The sequence below is a fragment of the Salmo salar genome, chromosome 19, assembly GCF_965601325.2.
Source record: "Salmo salar chromosome 19, fSalSal1, whole genome shotgun sequence".
In the NCBI taxonomy this organism is placed as follows: Eukaryota; Metazoa; Chordata; class Actinopteri; order Salmoniformes; family Salmonidae; genus Salmo; species Salmo salar.
Genome location: NC_138309.1, coordinates 53694293 through 53718061, shown reverse-complemented (window position 1 = coordinate 53718061; position 23769 = coordinate 53694293). Strand labels below are relative to the sequence as shown.

The 23769-nt window shown below is 41.9% G+C and overlaps 1 protein-coding gene across 2 annotated transcripts in view; it reads left to right on the top strand.

Moving 5' to 3' along the window:
* The window catches only part of grid1b (glutamate receptor, ionotropic, delta 1b), a 433677-nt gene that overhangs the window by 329610 nt on the left and 80298 nt on the right, over window positions 1-23769 (top strand). For both annotated transcript variants that reach the window (XM_014158350.2, XM_014158349.2), the window contains exons 5-6: window positions 11228-11281; window positions 22719-22892. In XM_014158350.2, coding sequence (XP_014013825.1) covers window positions 11228-11281; window positions 22719-22892 — 228 coding nt within the window. The remainder of the gene's footprint in view (window positions 1-11227; window positions 11282-22718; window positions 22893-23769) is intronic.

Sequence of the window (23769 nt, the reverse complement as noted above, 5' to 3'; positions counted from 1 at the left end):
ACTGGCAAGTGTCTTCACTGACATTTTCAACCTGTCCCTGACTGAGTTTGTAATAATAACATGTTTCAAGCAGACCACCAAAGTCCCTGTGCCCAAGAACACTAAGGTAACCTGCCTAAATGACTACCGACCCATAGCACTCACTTCTGTAGCCATGAAGTTCTTTGAAAGGCCATTATCCCAGAAACCCTAGACCCACTCCAATTTGCATACCGCCCCAACAGATCCACTGATGATACAATCTTTATTGCACTCCACACTGCCCTTTCCCACCTGGACAAAAGGAACACATATGTGAGAATGATATTCATTGACTACAGCTCAGCGTTCAAGACCATAGTGCCCTCAAAGCTCATCACTAAGCTAAAGACCCTGAGACTAAACACCTCCCTCTGTAACTGGATCCTGGACTTCCTTACAGGCCGCCCCCAGGTGGTAAGGGCATCCACCACGCTGATCCTCAACACTGGAGCCCCTCAGGGGTGCCTGCTCAGTCCCCTCCTGTACTCCCTGTTCACTCATGACTGCATGGACAGGCACGGCTCCAACACCATCATTAAGTTTACCGATGATCACCGACAACGATGAGACAGCCTACAGGGAGGAGGTCAGAGACCTGGCCGTTTGGTGCCAGGACAACAACCTCTCCCTCAACGTGATCAAGACAAAGGAGGTGATTGTGACTACAGGAAAAGGAGGACCGAGCACGCCTCCATTCTCATCGACGGGGCTGTAGTGGAGCAGGTTGAGAGCTTCAAGTTTGTGACGAGGGCACGACAAAACCTATTCCCCCTCAGGAGACTGAAAAAATTCGGGGTCCTCAGATCCTCAAAAGGTTCTACAGCTGCACCATCGAGAGGATCCTGACTGGTTGCATCACTGCCTGGTATGGCAACTGCTCAGCCTCCGACCGCAATGCACTACAGAGTGTAGTGCGAACGGCCCAGTACATCACTGTTGCCAAGCTTCCTGCCATCCAGGACCTCTATCCCAGGCGGTGTCAGAGGAAGGCCCTAAAAATTGTCAAAGACTTCAGCCACCCTAGTCATAGACTGTTCTCTCTGCTATCGCACAGCAAGCGGTACCTGTAGCGTCAAGTCTGGGTCCAAAAGGCTTCTTATCAGCTTCTACCCCCAAGCCATAAGACTCCTGATCAGCTAATCATATGGCTACCCAGACTATTTTCATTGTCCCCCCCCCTCCCTTTTACGCTGCTGCTACTCTCTGTTTATTAAAGAAAATGTACTTATCTTTCTTTTAGGTAACACTTATTTTTCTTAAATCTGCATTGTTGGGGATCTTATCCCGATATCGGGATTCATTGTCAAGAGACCACGGCGGGAAATTCAAAAACTGCAAGAATCTAATAATTTCAATTTCTCAAACAATCAACTATTTCTCACAATTTCAAAGATAAACATCTCCTAAATCCAACCACATTGTCCGATTTCAAAGAGGCTTTACGGCGAAAGCATAAAGTTAGGTTATGTTAGGAGAGTACATTGAAAATAGCTGTGTGTAATGTTTTGTCAATTCAAAGACAGGCGTCACCATAAGCGGATAACCAGCTAGAATTATGCACCAGCCTTTGACAATCTTCCTCAGATGACACTCCTAAGACATTATGTTACACAATACATGCATTTTTTGTTCCATCAAGTTCATATTTATATCCAAAAACAGCATTTTACCGAAGCGGTGAAAATCAGATTTTTTTTCTCTCAAATGCTTCCGGTGAACAACGTTACAAATCACAAAATTACTATTCGATAACATTGGTAAATTATATTATTGTCATTCAAATATTCATAGTTTAACATTTCGTAAATGCTACTGCAATGCCAGATTTCAAAATAACTTTACTGGGAAATCACAATTTGCAATAAACCGGGTGCTGTGCTAAGAACAATAGGCTAGGCTATACAGGTTAGCACCATCTGTAACCATGTAATATCAAAATTACTATTGTCAATATTCCCTTACCTTTGATTATCTTCATCCATTGGCACTTCCAGAAATCCCAGGTCCACTACAAATGTGGTTTCTTTTGACAAAGTTCATAATTGATGTCCAAATAACTCCAAGTTGTTCCATGTTGTTAGCGCTTCGGTAGGCTACTAAAAAGTAGCGCGGGGGGGGGGGGGGGGAGTCACGGCGAAAAGTAAAAAAAAATAATCTATTTACATTGTTCAAACATGTCAAACGTTGTTTAGCATCAATCTTTAGAGCCATTTTTAACGTGAAACATCAGTAATGTTTCAACCCGACCTCTCCTGTGTCTTGAAAAACGTCTTTGAAAAATGTATCGCATCACATGATTGCGCAGGTGCAGCCAATAATGAAGTGACGACATCCCAGGGAGGTCAACTTCTCTTCCTTGCCATCCGGTCTCTGTTCATCATAGACGCTTCAAACAACTTTATAAAGATCGTTGACATCTAGTGGAAGCCGTAGGAGTTGCGAAATGAATCCTTTCTCACTATGGTATCTATAAAACAATGACACTAAATAGTACAGTCACAAAATTCAAAAAATTTTTGATCTATTTTTCACAGGTTTTTGCCTGCAATATGAGTTTTGTTATACTTACAGACACCATTCAAACTGTTTTAGAAAATTCAGAGTGTTTTCTATCCGAATGTGTTAATAATATGCATATCCTAGCTTCTGAGTTGGTGTAGGAGGCAGTTAAAAATGGGCACATATTTTTTTCAAAATTTCTCAATACTGCCCCCGAGCCCCAACAGGTTAAGGACTTGTAAGCATTTCACTGCAAGGTCTACACCTGTTGTATTCGGCGCATGAGACAAATACAATACAATATTTATCTTTTTACATTTTTTATCAATTTTCCAAAATGTTTAAAAAACTGTTTTCGGTTTGTCATTATTGGGTATTGTGTGTAGATTGAATTTGTTTTAGTTATTCAATTTTAGAATAAGGCTGTAACTTAACAAAATGTGGAAAAAGTCAAGTCAGGGTCTGAATACTTTCCTAAGTATCATACCCCCGCCAAAAAATGATAACCTCCCCTGTTATTGTAATGGTGAGAGGTTAGCATGTCTTGGGGGTATGATATTTGTGCGTCTGTAACTTTCTCACTCATCATTATTAAGAATTCATTTAGGATTACCTGTAATCATGGTAGCATCCACATTAATGTAGAAGTCTTTAGAAACATATTTTATTATTTACAATAAAATTGACTCCAAAATATTTACACTTCATTTCTATTGGGCACAAACAGCAAATGCATCCAAGAAGTTAGTACAGTCACATGCTTGATTTAATCATTGCGTGCTAGGAATATGGGACCAAATACTACACTTTTGACTCCTTTAATACATATATAAGTGAATTTGTCCCAATTCCTTTGGTCCCCTAAAATAGTGGGACTATGTACAAAAAGTGCTGTAATTTCTAAACTTGTTATAGATGAAATTACCCTCAAATTAAAGCTGACAGTCTGCACTTTAACATCCTAGTCATTGTACAGAGCCTCAATATATTGATCTCTCTCTATATATATCTCAATATATATGAATCTTTCTCTATATAGATGTCAATATATATGGATCTCTCTATATATAGATGTCAATATATATGGATCTCTCTCTATATAGATCTCAATATATATGGATCTCTCTCTATATAGATCTTAATATATATGAATCTTTCTCTATATAGATCTCAATATATATGGATCTCTCTATATATAGATGTCAATATATATGGATCTCTCTCTATATAGATCTCAATATATATGGATCTCTCTCTATATAGATCTTAATATATATGAATCTTTCTCTATATAGATGTCAATATATATGGATCTCTCTCTATATAGATCTCAATATATATGGATCTCTCTCTCTCTATAGATCTCAATATATATGGATCTATCTCTATATAGTTCTCAATATATATGGATCTCTCTCTATATAGATCTCAATATATATGGATCTCTCTCTATATAGATCACAATATATATGGATCTCTCTCTATATATGTGCCTCTGTCACAGATACATCTAGAAATCATTTGCAGAACAGGAAACCAAACTAAGCATGCAGTTCTGGCTAGTTCACCAGACACTAATAAGGACTAAAAAGCATTGTCAATATTGATTCTCCATAGAAACAGCTTTTTAATCCAGGATTAGGCATAATCTGTGTCTGGGAAGGCAGCTCTCTGTATGAACCCCCTAAAATGTTGTATTCAGTCCCTTTGCTGTATGTTTTAGTTTGACTTCCATTGATATTATTCCAATAAAGTCCAAAAAGAAAGAGCTATGAACATCATTAACGCTCAAAATGCATCTTAAATGCAGCTGTGGAGACCGTAACCATAGTTACACGACATGGAACATTACAAGGTCCCGCTGATGGTTTCTCAGGGCCCTCGGCAGCTTTCGGCAAATACGCAGCGAGCAAAATCCATTTGGAATCGGTTTGTCTGAAATTAGGTATTTCCCTATGCCTCAATGTTTGTCTGGTCAATTCACCTGAGTCCATTACGCTATCAGTGGGTTTTGTTAATAATCTTTTAAAACTTCCTCTGAGCAAAAAACTGTAAACCACAGAGTTAGAAAATGGAATGCTACAAGAGGATAAGTGATGCTATTGTTTTGGTTTTCTCAGTGTCACTCTCTCCAGATCTGCATGCAATGCCATGATTATTCAATACCCTTCTGAAGACATGTGTTAGCTCCAGAGCCAGTGCCTAAGCTTCTGCTCAGTGGGCTAACAGTGTTGTGTGGCGGGCAGAAGACCAGAAGTCAAACCCCAACCAGTCATATGTTAAACAGAAGCATTCATTACCGTGTAATGAACTGAGTATAAAAAAACACATTCTCAATAGTGTAGACCCGAATGACCTAAAATAATGCATTAATTCATCTTGGTGCAAAACAGATCTTCATCCACCACATTTTTGGTGGTTTCCATTCTAAGTGAGTTGTCTGGTATGCATATGCATATGCATCTGGTTTGCATATGCATGATTAATTAGGGAATACATGGAAAGCGTTGTTGATATTGCTTTATTCTTTGTTTTACATTAAAATGATGCATGGTAAGGCATGCTGTGGCATGTTTTGATTTCCCGCATCCTATGTGCTTGGTTATGTTTGCGGACACAGGGATGCATGAAGAGCAACACGGACAGGCTCAGTCATATAATGCCAAAGCAAGCTGTTATTTTCAGGAGGCTGCTGACAGGAGGATGGTTCATAATAATGTCTGGAATGGAGCAAGTGGAATGGCATCCAACACGTGGAAACCATGTGTTTGATCTATTTGATAACATTCCACCCATTCCGCTCCAGCCATTACCGCGAGCACGTCCTCCCCAGTTGATGTTCCAGCAACCTCCTGTGCTGGTTTTGCGGTAAACGGAACTAGCTGGGTAAATTGAAATTAACGCCATTATTCGCTTAGTCATATTGGTCCATGACACATCATTACAGAACATGAGGTACAGTTACCTCCATGTTTTCTTTGTGGTAACAGGGTTATTTTGGTTGCTTATTCTGTATCAGATAATGTGTATTTATTAAGGATCCTCATTACTCTTCCTGGGGTCCAGCAACACTCCACACACAGTAATGTGATGATGGTGATAAGGTTCTTTGTAGCTGAGTCGGTAGAGCACGGCAGTTGCAATGCCAAGAAATGTGGGTTTGATTCCAACCACACGTAAAATGTATTTTGACTTTTTTGCTCATTTAGCAGACACGCTTATCCAGAGCGACTTACAAGTTAAGTGCCTTGCTCAAGGGCACGTCAACAGAGCTTTCACCTAGTCGGCTTGGGGATTCGAACCAGCAACTTTTTACTTACTGGTCCAACGCTCTTAACAGCTAGGCTACCTGCCACCGGGTATACACGTATGACTGTAAGTCGATTGGAGAACAGCATCTGCTAAATGGCATATATCATATATAATGTGGACAGTCAGTTACCTGACTATATTAAAAGGAAGATAACAGCTGTGTGTTCTTCACATGTAGCCTATATAATATGCAACCAGATTCCCCCTGAAATACATCCTCCTTAAAGAAATGTCTTAATTACTTTTTATGATTTAAATGCAATCAGGATGTGTTTCTTTTTTAAATAGAGGAAGGCTGATTTGTATTCCTGGTGAGGCTGTTGCCACGACACATTGATTTAATTCAGAGTTCAAACGTGCTTTCACTGACCTCTAGAGATGCAGATTCCCTGATGGGTTGTCCCCACTAGCTTTCAACTTCCACCACCCACACACACACTGTTTGCATGAGGAACATTTGCACAATGTCTTGATTGTCCCCCTGACCTGACATGTTTAAAATAAAATATTCTGACTAAGGTAGACTTGTGTCTTTTTAGTTTGAGGCCATGCAAACCATGCATGAATAAACGGACAAATATAATATTCAATAAAAAGGGATTTTTGAATGTGATCAACATTTTTCATTATTTTATTACTGAATTGATTACACATTGTGCATAATGTCCTAATGTTTCAGATAGCAGAAAGGCTAAGTGCACATTATTGCTTTAAATACCAGTAGTCTATCTATGTACTTTTAATTTGTGTCGAGAAAATTACTAGTTCGAACTGAATAGAGTAGCCTTGCCTCTCTGTCTAATTGACCCAGTCAGAACCATAGAATAACATGAAATTATAGGTTCTCTATGGCATTATAGGTTCTTTATGTAATTATAGGTCTTCTATGGTCAGACACTTGTCACTGTAGTGTTAAGAGTAGTTTCTCCCCAGTACCTCCACTCAGTGGTCTCCCTCTTAGTCCCTCCCTGGTTAAAGGATGACAGATATTCCCGAACCATTCACTCCGCCAACCTCCCTTAAGGCCTTCTATAGCACGCTCTACATCACCACCCATCATAATGTTATCCAAAGCGACTTACAGCCACTCGTGCATACGTTTTACACATGGATGACCTCAGGAATTGAACCAACTAACCTAGCATTGCAAGCATCACACTCTACCAACTGAGCTACAAAGGACCACAACTGATACCGCCCAAGTGGTGACCAGCAATGCAAACATCCACTTTGCCCAGTGCCACTATCGAGAACCCCGTGCTGGAAATCTCAGGAATGCGTTCCAAATGCCACCCTACTTCCTACATGTTGCACTACTTTGACCAGAGCCCTGTAGGGACAGAGCACTATATAGGGAATAGGGTTCCATTGGGATGCAGGATTGGACAGAGCAGGGAGGGTTTGACTTAAATCCCTCTTCTTTATTTTGAATTATGAGTGTTGTACTTTTTGCTTATTGGGTTTTTCCAGATACAGTATACATATTGCTCAGTATTTGAATGATATTACAAATTTCACAGTGATTTTGACGCAAATTAATTTTTATGTACACATATTTCGGTCAGCCACATGTAAAGCATATCCTCTTCATGCAGCACAGTCCTTAACAACACAGTAGTATCCTTTATCTTATTGCTGTAGGCTGGTAAATATAGCATGTAGTGTTACTTCACTTTTATAACTCAGTAGCTCGGTCAAGGAGAAAAATGACCAAGCAGGCTCAGAGTCATCAGCAGCCTCCGAGATTACTCCTCATGTCCCCGCAAACCACTTCACCTCCCCGCAAACAGCCTCAAACCACATCACACAACGGACAGAGGGGACGGGCCACACATAAATATCATCTGCTTTTGGGGACATGTGCGATGATCTTGCATACATGAAATGTGGCATGATATGCAGCTAGACTATAGGCTATAGCAGGGTTCCCCAACTGGCGGCCCGTGTGCGGATTTTGTTCCGCGGATTTTGTTCCCCCCCAAGTTTTCTCAGCAAAACAAATGTAATAATATACATATATGTATATACACTATTGTTCAAAAGTTTGGGGTCACTTAGAAATGTCCTTGTTTTTGATAGAAAAGCACATTTTTTGTCCATTAAAATAACATCAAATTGATTAGAAACACAGTGTAGACACTGTTAATATTGTAAATTGGTATTGTAACTGGAAACAGCAGATTTTTTATGGAATATCTACAAAGGCGTACAGAGGCCCATTATCAGCAAACATCACTCCTCTGTTCCAATGGCATGTTGTGTTAGCTAATCCAAGTTTATCATTTTAAAAGGCTAATTGATCATTAGAAAAACATTTTGCAATTATGTTAGCACAGCTGAAAACAGTTGTACTGATTAAAGAAGCAATAAGACTGGCCTTCTTTAGACTAGATGAGTATCTGGAGCATCAGCATTTGTGGGTTCGATTACAGGCTCAAAATGGCCAGAAACAAAGCACTTTCTTCTGAAACTCATCACTCATCATTCTTGTTCTGAGAAATGAAGGCTATTCCATGCGAGAAATTGTCAAGAAACTGAAGATCTCGTACAAAACTGTGTACTACTGCCTTCACAGAACAGCGCAAACTGTCTCTAACCAGAATAGAAAGAGGAGTGGGAGGCCCGGTGCACAACTGAGCAAGAGGACAAATACATTAGATCTGTCTAGTTTGAGAAACAGATGCCTTACAAGTCCTCAACTGGCAGCTTCATTAAATAGTATCTGTAAAACACCAGTCTCAACGTCAACAGTGAAGCGGCGACTCCGGGATGCTGGCCTTCTCGGCAGAGTTCCTCTGTCCAGTGTCTGTGTTATTTTGCCCATCTTAATCTTACATTTCTTTGGCCAGTCTGAGATATGGATTTTTTTTGCAACTCTGCCTAAAAGGGTTCTTCGGCTGTCCGCATAGGAGAACCCTTTGAAGAAACTTTTTTGCTTCCAGGTAGAACCGTTTTTTTCCTGGTAGAAGAGCCCTTCCCACAGAGAGTTCTACATGGAACCCAAAAGGGTTCTACATGGAACCAAAAAGGATTCTACATGGAACCAATAAGGGTTCTCCTATTGGGACAGCTGAAGAACCCTTTTTGGAAACTTTCTTTCTAAGAGTGTGCGTCCCACCTCTGTGTGTTGGGGACCAAAATGATTACAAACTACCCACATTAGAGCAGTCAGTATAATTATCCATATAGTATAGCCTACATTGTGAAATGCTGTGACAGGATATATCTGTGAATATTTTTGGTCAACATGAACCCTCAGAAGTGTTTACATATGTAACAGCCTTCTTATGGTAAGGCAGGCAAATGAGGAGCCGTTTGAGAACATCTGTCAGGCCTAATTAGCTTGAGGACAGGAGAATCACATGGGGTGATCCATAGCTTCTGTATTGGGCCCCTTAGCTGGCTGATGCTCTACATGTATCTCAATATAAATGTGCTAGGCTGTTCTAATATGGACACAGTACATGCAGAATGTTTTATACATGAGTTCATGAATACAGCATGGGATGATGAGGGTTATACCATGTACAGGCCTTACTGGGTTATACCATGTGCAGGCCTTTCTGGGTTATACCATGTGCAGGCCGTTATACTACGGGGCGGCAGGTAGCCTAGTGGTTAGAGTGTTGGACTAGTAACCGAAAAGTTGCAAGATCAAATCCCTGAGCTGACAAAGTAAAATTCTGTTATTCTGCCCCTCAACAAGGCAGTTAACCCACTGTTCCTAGGCTGTCATTGAAAAATAATTTATTCTTAACTGACTTTCCTAGTTAAATAAAGATCAAATAGGTTATACCATGGGTTATACCATGTACAGGCCTTTCTTACTGGGTTATTGTAATGGAAATTATATGATTAAAAGTTTGACTAAATGATTTCACACAGAAACCATATAACCTGTTGAAATATATTATCAATTATAAGGCTATAATAATATGTTAAAAACTATAATCCAATACTGTGTGTGAGGAGACTGTTTAAGACTAGGACACTGTTACTACTTCAAAATGAGCAGGGCAGAGTTGATAAGACGACCTTGGGAAAGGAACAGGAGATGAGGCCTCCCTAAGTTAGGGAGGGAAACAACGGCCTGAGAACGGCTTAGCTGGCAGGAGATTAGAAGACAGGTTGCAAGGTTTGATAATGAATGTATGTGTACTGTGGAAAAATACAGCCGCCTAAAGCGGGTTGGAGTTCTCTACTGATGTAAGTTTATTTGTGTGTGTGTGTGTGTGTGTGTGTGTGTGTGTGTGTGTGTGTGTGTGTGTGTGTGTGTGTGTGTGTGTGTGTGTGTGTGTGTGTGTGTGTGTGTGGTAATATAAAAGGCTGTGTGGATTGTATGAATTTTAGAGCTCTCATAAATAAACATTTTGACCATTGTAGGCTGGCTATCCGTCTGCTTCATTCAACCAGAATCTTACACTCTCTGGGGGGGCAGACTGAGTAGTTTCATTGAAGTTCGGTCTAAGAACATTGATAACTTAATTCCTGTAACAGTTATACCATGTTCAGGCCTTTCTGGGTTATAACATGTACAGGCCTTTCTGGGTTATACCATGTACAGGCCTTTCTTACTGGTTTATACCATGTACAGGCCTTTCTTACTGGGTTATACCATGTGCAGGCCTTTCTTTCTGAAAATGGCAGTGTAAATGTTTGTTTTTATTGTAAAGTACAAGATAGTTTATGTTGTGATTATGATATATGGCATAGACCCAAGCAAGCACTGTCATAAAAAATGTAGGCTTACACTGAGCAATTATAATTTTCCAAAACGCAAAGATGTTAGGTGCTGAACAATTTGGCACTACTTATGCTGTCAACCATTAAGCTCTACCTATGCTGCACCACTAAGGCATACAAAAGGCTTGTAGTTTGGATGTTATAGTACACTTTTCATTTGGAACTGGCTGCCAACACAATGGACTGTGGGAAAGGCAGTACCACCATGAGAATAACAAAAGAGAAAAACGGAAGGAATTGTACAAACACTATTTTCACAGCTGAGGTGTTTTGTGTGAACATACTGTACAATTTATTTGACAAATTTGAACAAAAGTTGTCTCCATGACAAATGATTGGACAGTCAAATGTAAATGTAATGTAAATGTAATTTTGAGCTACCGTCCGGTGGATTTTGGAGAGTCTTTAGCTGTGAGGCTTGCATGGATCCAATGCTGTTTGACCATCATGGTTTTCCAAGCCACATGGGTCTTATGTTTGTTCCTTGTATAATTGGATAATGACAAGACTGTAGATGATTTTACACGGGTTCTGTTGGACAGAAACAGCAGCAATACATCCAAGTCTTCTGGACTCAATCTGCCTCTTCCCCCCACAGTCTTATCTGTCACTATGGTAACCTCTTTATTTCTCTCTCTCTCTTTCTTTGCAGGCTGTTGAAACCAACCTGGCTTCCAAGGACAGTCACTGGGTATTTGTCAATGAGGTAAGCGAAGATGAGAGTATTTATGTTGATGCTGCTGATAAATCTCTCTCTCGCTTCTTTTCTCTCTCTCTCTCTTTCTCCTAACTCCTATCTTTGCCTTTCCTCTACACTGAGTATACAAAACATTAGGAGAACCTGCTCTTTCCATGACAGACCGACCAGGTGAATCCAGGTGAAAGCTGTGATACCTTATTGATGTCACTTGTTAAATCCACTTCAATCGGAGTACAGTGAGGGAAAAAAGTATTTGGTCCCCTGCTGATTTTGTACGTTTGCCCACTGACAAAGAAATGATCAGTCTATAATTTTAATAGTAGGTTTATTTGAACAGTGAGAGACAGAATAACAACAAAAAAATCTAGAAAAATGCATGTTAAAAATGTTATACAATGATTTGCATTTTAATGAGGGAAATAAGTATTTGACCCCTCTGCAAAACATGACTTAGTACTTGTTGGCAAAACCCTTGTTGGCAATCAGAGAGGTCAGACGTTTCTTGTAGTTGGCCACCAGGTTTGCACACATCTCAGGAGGGATTTTGTCCCACTCCTCTTTGCAGATCTTCTCCAAGTCATTAAGGTTTCGAGGCTGACGTTTGGCAACTCGAACCTTTAGCTCCCTCCACAGATTTTCTATGGGATTAAGGTCTGGAGACTGGCTAGGCCACTCCAGGACCTTAATGTGCTTCTTCTTGAGCCACTCCTTTGTTGCCTTGGCCGTGTGTTTTGGGTCATTGTCATGCTGGAATACCCATCCACAACCCATTTTCAATGCCCTGGCTGAAGGAAGGAGGTTCTCACCCAAGATTTGACGGTACATGGCCCCGTCCATTGTCCTTTTGATGCGGTGAAGTTGTCCTGTCCCCTTAGCAGAAACACACCCCCAAAGCATAATGTTTCCACCTCCATGTTTGATGGTGGGGATGGTGTTCCTGGCGTCATAGGCAGCATTCCTCCTCCTCCAAACACAGAGAGTTGAGTTGATGCCAAAGAGCTCCATTTTGGTCTCATCTGACCACAACACTTTCACCCAGTTGTCCTCTGAATCATTCAGATGTTCATTGGCAAACTTCAGACGGGCATGTATATGTGCTTTCTTGAGCAGGGGGACCTTGCGGGTGCTGCAGGATTTCAGTTCTTCACGGCGTAGTGTTACCAATTGTTTTCTTGGTGACTATGGTCCCAGCTGCCTTGAGATCATTGACAAGATCCTCCCTTTAAGAGTGTGCTCCTACTCTCAGCTCGTTACCTGTATAAAAGACACCTGGGAGCCAGAAATATTTCTGATTGAGAGGGGGTCAAATATTTATTTCCCTCATTAAAATGCAAATCAATTTATAACATTTTTGACATGCGTTTTGCTGGATTTTTTTGTTGTTATTCTGTCTCTCACTGTTCAAATAAACCTACCATTAAAATTATAGACTGATCATTTCTTTGTCAGTGGGCAAACGTACAAAATCAGCAGGGGATCAAATACTTTTTTCCCTCACTGTAGATGAACAGGTTAAATAATGATTTTTAAACCTTGAGACAATCAGAGGGTGAATGGGGAAGACAAAAGATGTAAGTGTCTTTGAACTGGATATGGTTGTAGGAGTCAGGTGCACCGGTTTGAGTGTGTCTAGAACGCCAATGCTGCTGTGGTTTTCACACTCAATAGAATGGTGCAACACCCAAAGGACATCCAGACAACTTGACACAACTGTGGGAAGCATTGGAGTCAACATGGGCCAGCATCCCTGTGGAATGCTTTTGACACCTTGATCCTGTCCTGAGGACAAAAGGGGTGCAACTCCATATTAATAAGGTGTTCCTAATGTTTTGTACACTCAGTGTATATACCCACAACAACTGCACGATGCCAATAACAGTGAGTTGACGATCAAGGGAACTGCTAGACGCATCGAGTAGATCAGTAGTCGCTCACAGTTCTACAGCACCTTGCATTGCGTGTGTCTCACATCCTTCAGTCACTCTGCACCCTGATAGAGCTCTAACAAAAGATGTGCTCATTGTTTGATACAACAAAACCCCTGCACCATTATGAAGATGTGGCCAAAATTGCATTTGAAACTCCCCAATAAGATAGAGACATGACAGTTCCAATTTAGTTACATAATTTCCTTGATCGATTTCCACATCATAGATTTCTCTCTGGACTCAACTAAAATTGTACTTATGTGTTCTCTCGTTACAAGCGTTGCCAATTGGCTAAGGATTCCTAAAAGTTTCCTCTCTGTTGTTTCAATTTCAATATGCCTGAGTCTCCCACATCCAGTTCAGACATCTTTTATGCATTTGCAGTTTTGTAAAAACACTTCTCATTTTTTAAATGATAAATGGCAAACTGTCATCTCTTGCTCAATTTGCTAATTTCGGCAAAAGTTATGTTCCTATGAGTGCGTCCAAAATGGCAGTATTTTCCCTATATAGTGTACTACTTTTGACCAGAGGCCTATGGGCCCTGGGGCCAGGTCAAAAGTAGTACACGATAGGGATTAGGGTGCCATTTGGGACTCAACCCTAGGTCTTAGCCATAGACATAGTCTGGGTCTTTGTACCACTAGGACGCCACACTTGTTTTTCAGCAGTAACTGTGCCCGAAGCAGAGTCAGACTGTGGCACTGTCCCAATAGCCATACTAGCTTACTAAATAGTATCCAAAAAAATAACATTTTGTAGTGTGTGAAATTTTGAAAGTAGTCCTCCAAATGCATTATTTAATGCGTGATTGCGTTGACTCCCGCCATTTATTTATTTTGGTAGAGCATGTCAATTTATCTAATTATCAGCTTTTGTCAAACACGCCAGTCAGAAAAGATGAGTGAATTCTACTAGATCAAACACTGGAATTAGTATGCAGTTTAAGAATGTAGTACACTAGTATTAGTATTCGGATGCGGCCAATGTCTCAAAGACATCTACCCAGGTCTCAGTATGTCTGCTCTAACACTGTGCTGATGTAAACAACCCTGCCCTTTAATCCAGCCTGTTCATTGGAGGCCAATTAAAAGTAGCAGAGTCTGCTCAGAATGCAGCCAGGCAGCAGTAGAGAGAGTTGATGAGGGTTTGAGAGTACTGTAGCTGCAGGTGTACTGGCGTCCTGTGGAGCTGGAGCTGCCTCGCCCAGACTGCCCAATGGCGGGCAGAGAGCCGTGGTTGTTGTGATGTCACAGCCTACCAGAGATAAGTCTTATTTATTATTATGAGTGTTCCTAATGTTCGCTGATGCCGGGAAAGTGGGAATGGGGGGGGAGATGACGCAGCGGCAGATGGTGCTTTAATCGATTTTGTGTTTGTGTGTTGCCGATGTGTAAAACGAAGGCAGACGTCGTGCTGGTTTGTGTTGCTGAGTGATTTGGCTGTCACTTAGGTCTACACATGGCATGGTATATTATACAGTGTTATGTTGTGTTTCCATTAAGCTAATTTGTGTATGTTAGTATACTCCAGTTATTGTCATTGTGAGCCCGCATCAGAAATGGGTGAACCGTCTTTTGTACATAATCTGAAAATATAATGAGGAGGAAGTCTCTCTGTGCTTTTTATCAACTCAAAGATATTTTCAAGGTAACAATCCAAGTTCATGAATAATTTAATGAACACATGAAAATTAAATTTTATTTTGTTGGTCTTATCTCTCTTCTCTTTCTGAAATATTCCTTTACATAAAATGTGTTGGAAAATGAATCCAGGGGCATTTTACTTATATTAGTATTATCTATGTCTGCAGTCTAGAATGGTTATTCTGCTCTTCAAAACCCCACATACACATCAACGTTAGAGAGAAAGAAAGTAAAATTATTGTTCAGTGTCGGTGGATATACAATAACAGTCAAAAGTTTGGACACACCTACTCATTCAAGGATTTTTCTTTATTTTTACTATTTTCTACATTGTAGAATTATAGTGAAGACATCAAAACTATGAAATAACACATATGGAATCATGTAGTAACCAAGACTTCAAGTAACAGACACATCTCAACATCAACTGTGTGGTTCCCACCATGAAGCATGGAGGAGGAGGTGTGATGGTGTGGGGGTGCTTTGCTGGTGACACTGTCAGTGATTTATTTAGAATTCAAGGCAAACTTATCCAGCATGGCTACCACAGCATTGTGCAGCGATACGCCATACCATCTGGTTTGCGCTTAGTGGGACTATCATTTGTATTTCAACATGACAATGACCCAACACACAGGCTGTGTAAGGGCTATTTGACCAAGAAGGAGAGTGATGGAGTGCTGCATCAGATGACATGGCCTCCACATTCATCCGACCTCAACCCAATTGAGATGGTTTGGGATGAGTTGGAACGCAGAGTGAAGGAAAAGCAGCCAACAAGTGCTCAGCATATGTGGGAATTCCTTCAAGACTTATGGAAAAGCATTCCATGTGAAGCTGGTTGAGAGAATGCCAACAGTGTGCAATGCTGTAATCAAGGGAAAGGGTGGCTACTTTGAAGAATCTCAAATATAAAATATGTTTGTTTTACAATTGTTTTGTTAATCCATGATTCCATATGTGTTATTTCGTAGTTTTGATGTCTTCTCTATTCTACAATGGTGAAAATAGTAAAAATAAAGAACAACCATGGAATGAGTAGGTGTGTCCAAACTTTTGACTGGTACTGTATATATATACTGCTCAAAAAAATAAAGGGAACACTTAAACAACACATCCTAGATCTGAATGACAGAAATAATCTTATTAAATACTTTTTTCTTTACATAGTTGAATGTGCTGACAACAAAATCACACAAAAATAATCAATGGAAATCCAATTTATCAACCCATGGAGGTCTGGATTTGGAGTCACACTCAAAATTAAAGTGGAAAACCACACTACAGGCTGATCCAACTTTGATGTAATGTCCATAAAACAAGTCAAAATGAGGCTCAGTAGTGTGTGTGGCCTCCACGTGCCTGTATGACCTCTCTACAACACCTGGGCATGCTCCTGATGAGGTGGCGGATGGTCTCCTGAGGGATCTCCTCCCAGACCTGGACTAAAGCATCCGCCAACTCCTGGACAGTCTGTGGTGCAACGTGGCGTTGGTGGATGGAGCGAGACATGATGTCCCAGATGTGCTCAATTGGATTCAGGTCTGGGAAACGGGCGGGCCAGTCCATAGCATCAATGCCTTCCTCTTGCAGGAACTGCTGACACCCTCCAGCCACATGAGGTCTAGCATTGTCTTGCATTAGGAGAAACCCAGGGCCAACCGCACCAGCATATGGTCTCACAAGGGGTCTGAGGATCTCATCTCGGTACCTAATGGCAGTCAGGCTACCTCTGGCGAGCACATGGAGGGCTGTACGGCCCCCCAAAGAAATGCCACCCCACACCATGACTGACCCACCGCCAAACCGGTCATGTTGGAGGATGTTGCAGGCAGCAGAATGTTCTCCACGGCGTCTCCAGACTCTGTCACGTATGTCATGTGCTTAGTGTGAACCTGCTTTCATCTGTGAAGAGCACAGGGCGCCAGTGGCGAATTTGCCAGTCTGTTTCTGACCGTTTTGAGCAGACACATGCACATTTGTGGCCTCCTGGAGGTAATTTTGCAGGGCTCTGGCAGTGCTCCTCCTGCTCCTCCTTGCACAAAGGCGGAGGTAGCGGTCCTGCTGCTGGGTTGTTGCCCTCCTACGGCCTCCTCCACGTCTCCTGATGTACTGGCCTGTCTCCTGGTAGCGCCTCCATGCTCTGGACACTACGCTGACAGACACAGCAAACCTTCTTGCCACAGCTCGCATTGATGTGCCATCCTGGATGAGCTGCACTACCTGAGCCACTTGTGTGGGTTGTAGACTCCGTCTCATGCTACCACTAGAGTGAAAGCACCGCCAGCATTCAAAAGTGACCAAAACATCAGCCAGGAAGCATAGGAACTGAGAAGTGGTCTGTGGTTACCACCTGCAGAACCACTCCTTTATTGGGGGTGTCTTGCTAATTGCCTATAATTTCCAACTGTTGTCTATTCCATTTGCACAACAGCATGTGACATTTATTGTCAATCAGTGTTGCTTCCTAAGTGGACAGTTTGATTTCACAGAAGTGTGATTGACTTGGAAGTTACATTGTGTTGTTTAAGTGTTCCCTTTATTTTTTGAGCAGTGTATATATATATATATATATATATTATTTTTTTTACCTTCAGATCTTTTTGTTGTTGTTTAATTACATTTCGTATCAGTCAAACAGAATAAGAAAAATGATTCTAAATATACATTTCAAAGTCTTATGATATCGATTTTCTTTGAAGAGAGATTACTGTAGATCAGAAGTTTTTTCCAGAGTACTGTGAGTAGTGTGCACTGTTCATTTATCTTCAATAATTATGTTTCTTCTGAGGCTGCTTTTTCAAAACTATTTATAGTTTTTCCGTCAGAACCAGAAAATATGTTTACTTCATAATGTATTGCATGTTATGGTTCTAGTACAACTATACTGCACTCTCACCCTACAGTATGTAGCTAGCTTTTCCTAGCTGAGACACTCTACCTTGGTGTTGTACTATCAGACAGATCCTCCTGAACACTGCTGTAACTTCACCTTAATTATTCATCTGATACAGAGAGTTTAGAGGCCCAGGCCAAGATCAACACTACTCTGTCTACATAAACATGAGTCTTTATGGAAGAGTCTTCATGGACATTGGCCAGGGGTTAAACAGTTGTGTGCTCCATCAAAATATCCTTCTGTTATAAGTCCATAGTCTATCGCCCATCGTCCATCTCCTGGGCCACTCTCCTGTCTGGAGCTTGAGCTTGGAGTAGGTCTGATCCAGTCTGCAGGACTATTGGATGACCAGATAGTCTGTCCTGGGGTTCAGCAGGATAGAGGCCCAGCCTGTACAGCACCTGAAGATGTTGGACACAACGGAGTGTGAAATCAGGAGGGGCATGTGAGGCCAGGAGAAGAGAGTGCTAACACTAACCCCCAACACCCCTCCAGATCTGTACTGATGTGGGAATGAAACAATTCATTTTAATGGGAAAAAGATGTTTACAGTTGACACATCCAGTAGGATGCTCTGTACTGCGCTGCTGTACGTAAACTTTTCTTCGGGGGATAGACGGATGCAAAGTCATTGTTATCCGTCGGGTGACTGGTTGATCCTTATTGGGGGCATCACTTCGAGCCCCTAGCAAACACAAAACAATGGCGGACAATTTCTCTCCCCTCGGACAGAGATGTTAGAGAAAGTAAGAGATAGGAATCCCAATGGGTAATGAATGGAGGAACGAATAATGCCTCACCCAGTAGACTGTCAACCAAACGTGTTCAAGTTGTCATGCTGTATCATGCGGTTGCTAAGCTAATCATCACACAAACCCTTCTCCAAGTCAGGCTATGTGCCGTGTTCACGTGCTAGTCAGGATTAACAAACTCCCAGATTTCTGACTAGCTAACTGGTTGAAAGCGGCACGTGTATAATTACAACCAGTTAGCAAGTCGGACATTTTCGAGTTTCCTAGTTCCAACTAGCACGTGAACACGGCATTAGTCAAGAAACGTTCCTATTTTCTTTTAACGTACACTATACAGTATATACAAAAATATGGCTATTTCAGCCACACCTGTTGCTGACTAGTGTATAAAATCAAGCACACATACATGCATTCTCCATAGACAAAAATTGGCAGTAGAATGCCCTTACTGAAGAGCTCAGTGACTTTCAACATGGCGCTGTTGTAGGATGCCAACTTTCCAACAAGTCAGTTCGTCAAATTTCTGCCCTGCTAGAACTTCCCCGGTCAACTGTAAGGGCTCAGCCGCGAAGTGGTAGACCACACAAGCTCACAGAACTGAACCGCTAAGTGCTGAAGCATCTAGCATGTAAAAAAAGTCTGTCCTTGGTTGCAACACTCACTACCGAGCATTTCACTACACCCGCAATAATATCTACTAAACACGTGACCAATAATATTTGATTTGATTTGGGTTCCAAACTGCCTCTGGAAGCAACATCAGCACAAGAACTGTTCGTCGGGAGCTTAATGAAATGGGCTTCCATGGCCGAGCAGCTGCACACAAGGCTAAGATCACCATGCGCAATGCCAAGCCTCGGCTGAAGTGGTGTAAAGCTTGCCGACATTGGGCTCTGGTACAGTGGAAACACGTTCTCTGGAGTGATGAATCACGCTTCACCATCTGGACAAATCTGGGTTTGACGGATGCAAAGAGAACGTTACTTGCCCCAATGCATAGTGCCAACTGAAAAGTTTGGTGGAGGAGGAATAATGGTCTGGGGCTGTTTTTATTGGTTCGGTCTAGGCCCCTTAGTTTGATTGAATGGAAATCTTAACGCTACAGCATACGATGACATTCTAGATTAGTCAGTGCTTCCAACTTTGTAGCAACATTTTGGGGAAAGCCCTTTCCTGTTTCAGCATGAAAATTCCCCCATGCACAAAGCGAGGTCCACACAGAAGTTGTTTGTTGAGACTGGTGTGGAAGAACTTTACTGGCCTGCACAGAGCCCGGACCTCAACCCTATCGAAAACCTTTGGGAATTGGAACACAGACTGCGAGCCGGGCCTAATCGCCCAACATCAGTGCCCGACCTCACTAATTCTCTTGTGGCTGAATTGAAGCAAGTCCCCTCAGCAATGTTCCAACATCTACTTGAAAGCCTTCACCATGATTTTGGAATGAGATGTTCAACGAGCAGGTGTCCACATAACTTTGGTCATGTAGTGCATGTAACATCACAATTCCAAAGCTATACGATATTACAGAGAACAAGTTAATTATCTCACATCTCAGAAAAGATTTGTAATGTTGTACTTCGTGTAATGAAATTCATACTAATGTTGTGTTTTTGAGCTAACTCCCAATTGACACCCATTCACTCCTTGAAGGAAAGCTCTCCTTATCCCAGAATCGCCCAGAATGCACCATGCATTGATGATGCATGGGCAAAATTCACAATGGGCGTTCATTTCCAACGGAGTTTCCTATCTCCTCAAAAGTATCTCTCCCTTGGATCTAAAACTTGTTTTTGTCTGTCGTAACTAGTGACAACCCTAAAACCAGTACTAACCACCAACTTCAATGACAATTACTTTAAAATTAAAATACATCTAATAGTACCGCACCCCAATAATATTGTTGAATAACATTGTCGCCGAGAAGGGCTTGTTAGCTAGCCACTGGGTTTGAATCATCTTAGCCGTTTTCTATAACAGCTCAGCTAGCAATGCTAGCTAGCTAACATTAGCTAAACTGCGCCTGGACTCGGGAGCTAATAGGCACATACAGTACTAGACATGTCACATAGGCTTCAGGAGCCAGCTGGTTAGATATTAATCAACCATGGGCAACAACATCTGGCTACTAGTTTGTTTTGACCAAAATATGTTAAACTCATAGCTATTTATCCAGTGACCACCGCATTTAGGATATCTACTGACTGAAATGTAGCTAGCTAGCATGCTGGCTCACATTGGCCAAGCAGTAACCAATTGCTAACTATCACAGTTAGCTAATCGTGGATGCCAAACGACTCCGCTAGCTAGACTCAGGAGCCCACTGGTTAGACATGATAACACCATGGACAACAATAACTGGTGACTAATTTGTTTTCAGACAAATATGTTCAAATCATACTTACTGTAGTTTATCCACTAACCACTGCATTTAGGAGGCTAGCTAAATTACTGAAATGTAGCTAGCTAGAACACTAAAGGCAGTAGCCACTACTAGCCAACTAATTGTGGATTTGATACATTTGGGCCAACTTGCTCATATCAAGCAACAGACAGTTTGTGGAAAGGAAAAATCTGTGTGATGTCACACACCCCAAAAGGCTTAACGGTTAAGCCTTTTGGAGGCAAAGTCATTAATACATTAATGAGCTACATCGGGTGATTGGTTAAGCCTTAACCAATCACCCGATGTAGCTCATTAATGTATTAATGACTTTGCCTCTGGTTATCCTATGAAAGCAAATGTTGCATACTGTACACCAAATACCCTATTAGCTATGACAGGGTGAAAAACTACAACCAAAAAAGAATGTCCCCATATTTAACAAAAAAACTGTGTGTAAAACTTTGCATCTTTATATATGGACAAAATACCAACGTGACGGTGAATAAATCATTACCCACACTGCTTCAATTAAATTATTTTTATCAGAGCATCTGCCGTTGAATAATTTGTCAGCTCAGAGTTTTGTGATGAGATATTATTTTTTAAAGCCGTGACCAGCATTTATTTCCTCCATATCACATTATAGTTGTAGGGTAAATTAACCATGCATCACTGCCAAACGGTCAGTACCAGATGTGTCTGTTATTATTATCATGTCATGCGATAATCCTCTCTCTGATTGATGCGGAAGTGATACAGAATCGTTGGCTTCCCTGCTGCTTCAGACAAAAATGGGGTGGTATCCCGGGATACAGATTAAGCCCCAAAAATAATTTTCAATTGAGATTCACCATTAAGTTTGCTTTTTAGTCCAGAACTAGGCTTAATCTGTATCCAGGAAACCGCCTTTGAGGTGTGCCTGACAGTGTCAGGAATCAGGAGTCAGGACATGCCAGGCCAGGCAAAGTGCAGACTGGGATTGTGCAAGCCTGCCTGGGTTCATTTCCCAGTCCCACAGGGCTGAGGGAAGCCCAAGCCAGCAGAAAATACGATAAAAACAAACAAAGTCTGAGAAGACAAGCCAACAGCTGTGGTGGTGGGGTGAGCCGGGAGCCGGGGGCCAGGGGCTTGCAGTGGCTGACTAGCACATATCCAGGGGGTGGATGTGGCGGGTGAGATGATGGGGCCTTGGACCGGGTGGGTCTCCCAGGCAGGAGCTCAGAGTTTGCCTGCAGGCTGAGTGAGCACTGTGATGTAAACAGCAAGCAGACCCAAGGAAATAGGAGGTGAAGGAAAAAGCTCTTTCACCACGCAGCAAAGCATCCATATTCATACTCATCGAAGAGATTTCTTCTTAGGACACAGCTCTTGCAGCACTGCCACCTGCTGAGACTGAGGCTGTCCTAATATGGTCACCGTACACAGGGACTCTGTCCACCTTGTCATAGTTGGTAGTCTGTAGTAACAGGCAGGACAGTTTTTGTGTCACCTTTTTTTTATGCTGTAACATGTCTCCCCTTCTCTCCCCCTCTCCCCTCCTTTCCTCTTGTCTCTCCTTCTCCCCTTCTCTACCCCACTCCTCCTCTCCCCTTCTCTACCCCTCTCCCCTTCTCTTCCCCTCTCCTCTTCTCTACCCTCTCCCCTACCCTCTCCCCTTCTCTTCCCCTACCCTCTCCTCTTCTCTTCCCCTTCTCTACCCCTCTCCTCCTCTCCTCTTCTCACCCCTTCTCCCCCTCTCTCCCTTCTTCTCCCCTTCTCTCCCCCTCTCTCCCCCCTCACCTCCTCTCCCCTTCTCTCCCCTCCTCTTCCCTTCTTTCCCCTTCTGTCTGAAGGAGATCAGTGACACTGAGATCATGGAGCTGGCCCACAGTGCATTGGGGCGGATGACAGTGATTCGTCAGATCTTCCCACTGTGGAGGGACAGCAGCGTGCGCTGCATGAGGAACAATCACCGCATCTCCTCCTTACTCTGTGACCCCCAGGAAGGATACTTACAGTCACTTGAGGTCAGTTCAACAAGGGGCCTTTTTATGCACCTTCACATCAAGGCCAGTGGTCTTATATCCATAGGGTCAAGCATCTTTCCTGGCCCTGTAACCTGACCAGGGGCCCGAGTCCCGAGTTATTCCTGTTAGGAGATTTGGTCAGGAAAAAATTTCAGTCCCCACATATCATATTCGGAGCCAAATTACATTTGCTCTTTACTAATATCTTCAAGGTCGATCATAACAAATACATAAGAAACAACAATTATGTATATCGAAGAAATGTTATCGCTGTACCCATGTCTACTTTTGCTGTTATCTGATGCTGCCTCTGGGGGTGAGGTCAGTGACTCCTATCACATGTCACGTCAGAGACAGCCCCAGAATGTCTGTTTAGAGTATCACTGAGCATGTGACCTGGGGGCCTCTGAAGGTCATCAGCACCTATAGTTTATCTCCCATTGAGTGATAGTGGATGATGAGATGTTACACAAGGCTGTGCCATTGACATGTGGTGGGATACATACAGTGACAGCTTTTGGAGGCCTGTAGGACAGATAAGGAAGAGTTGGTTGAGAGCATAGATATATAATCACTAGGGACTTAGACCCATTGAATGGGGATTCCAATTCTAGAGATTATATTTCTATGGTTGAGAGGACCAGGAACACTATTTCAGACTGAACTTCCCATTCATATTAGTTATTTTAGTTTACTCATCCAAGCAACCTACACTTTATTGCTAAGAATCCAAGAAATAATAATCTGAGATTCTCGTAAACTTGGAGTAAACACTGTGTAATCACTGCCTGCAGTTTATGACAAGAATATGTTTTTGAGTATGTTACCCCTTAACAGTAACAGTAGAGGAAGCAACACAAGTACTATATGATGACAA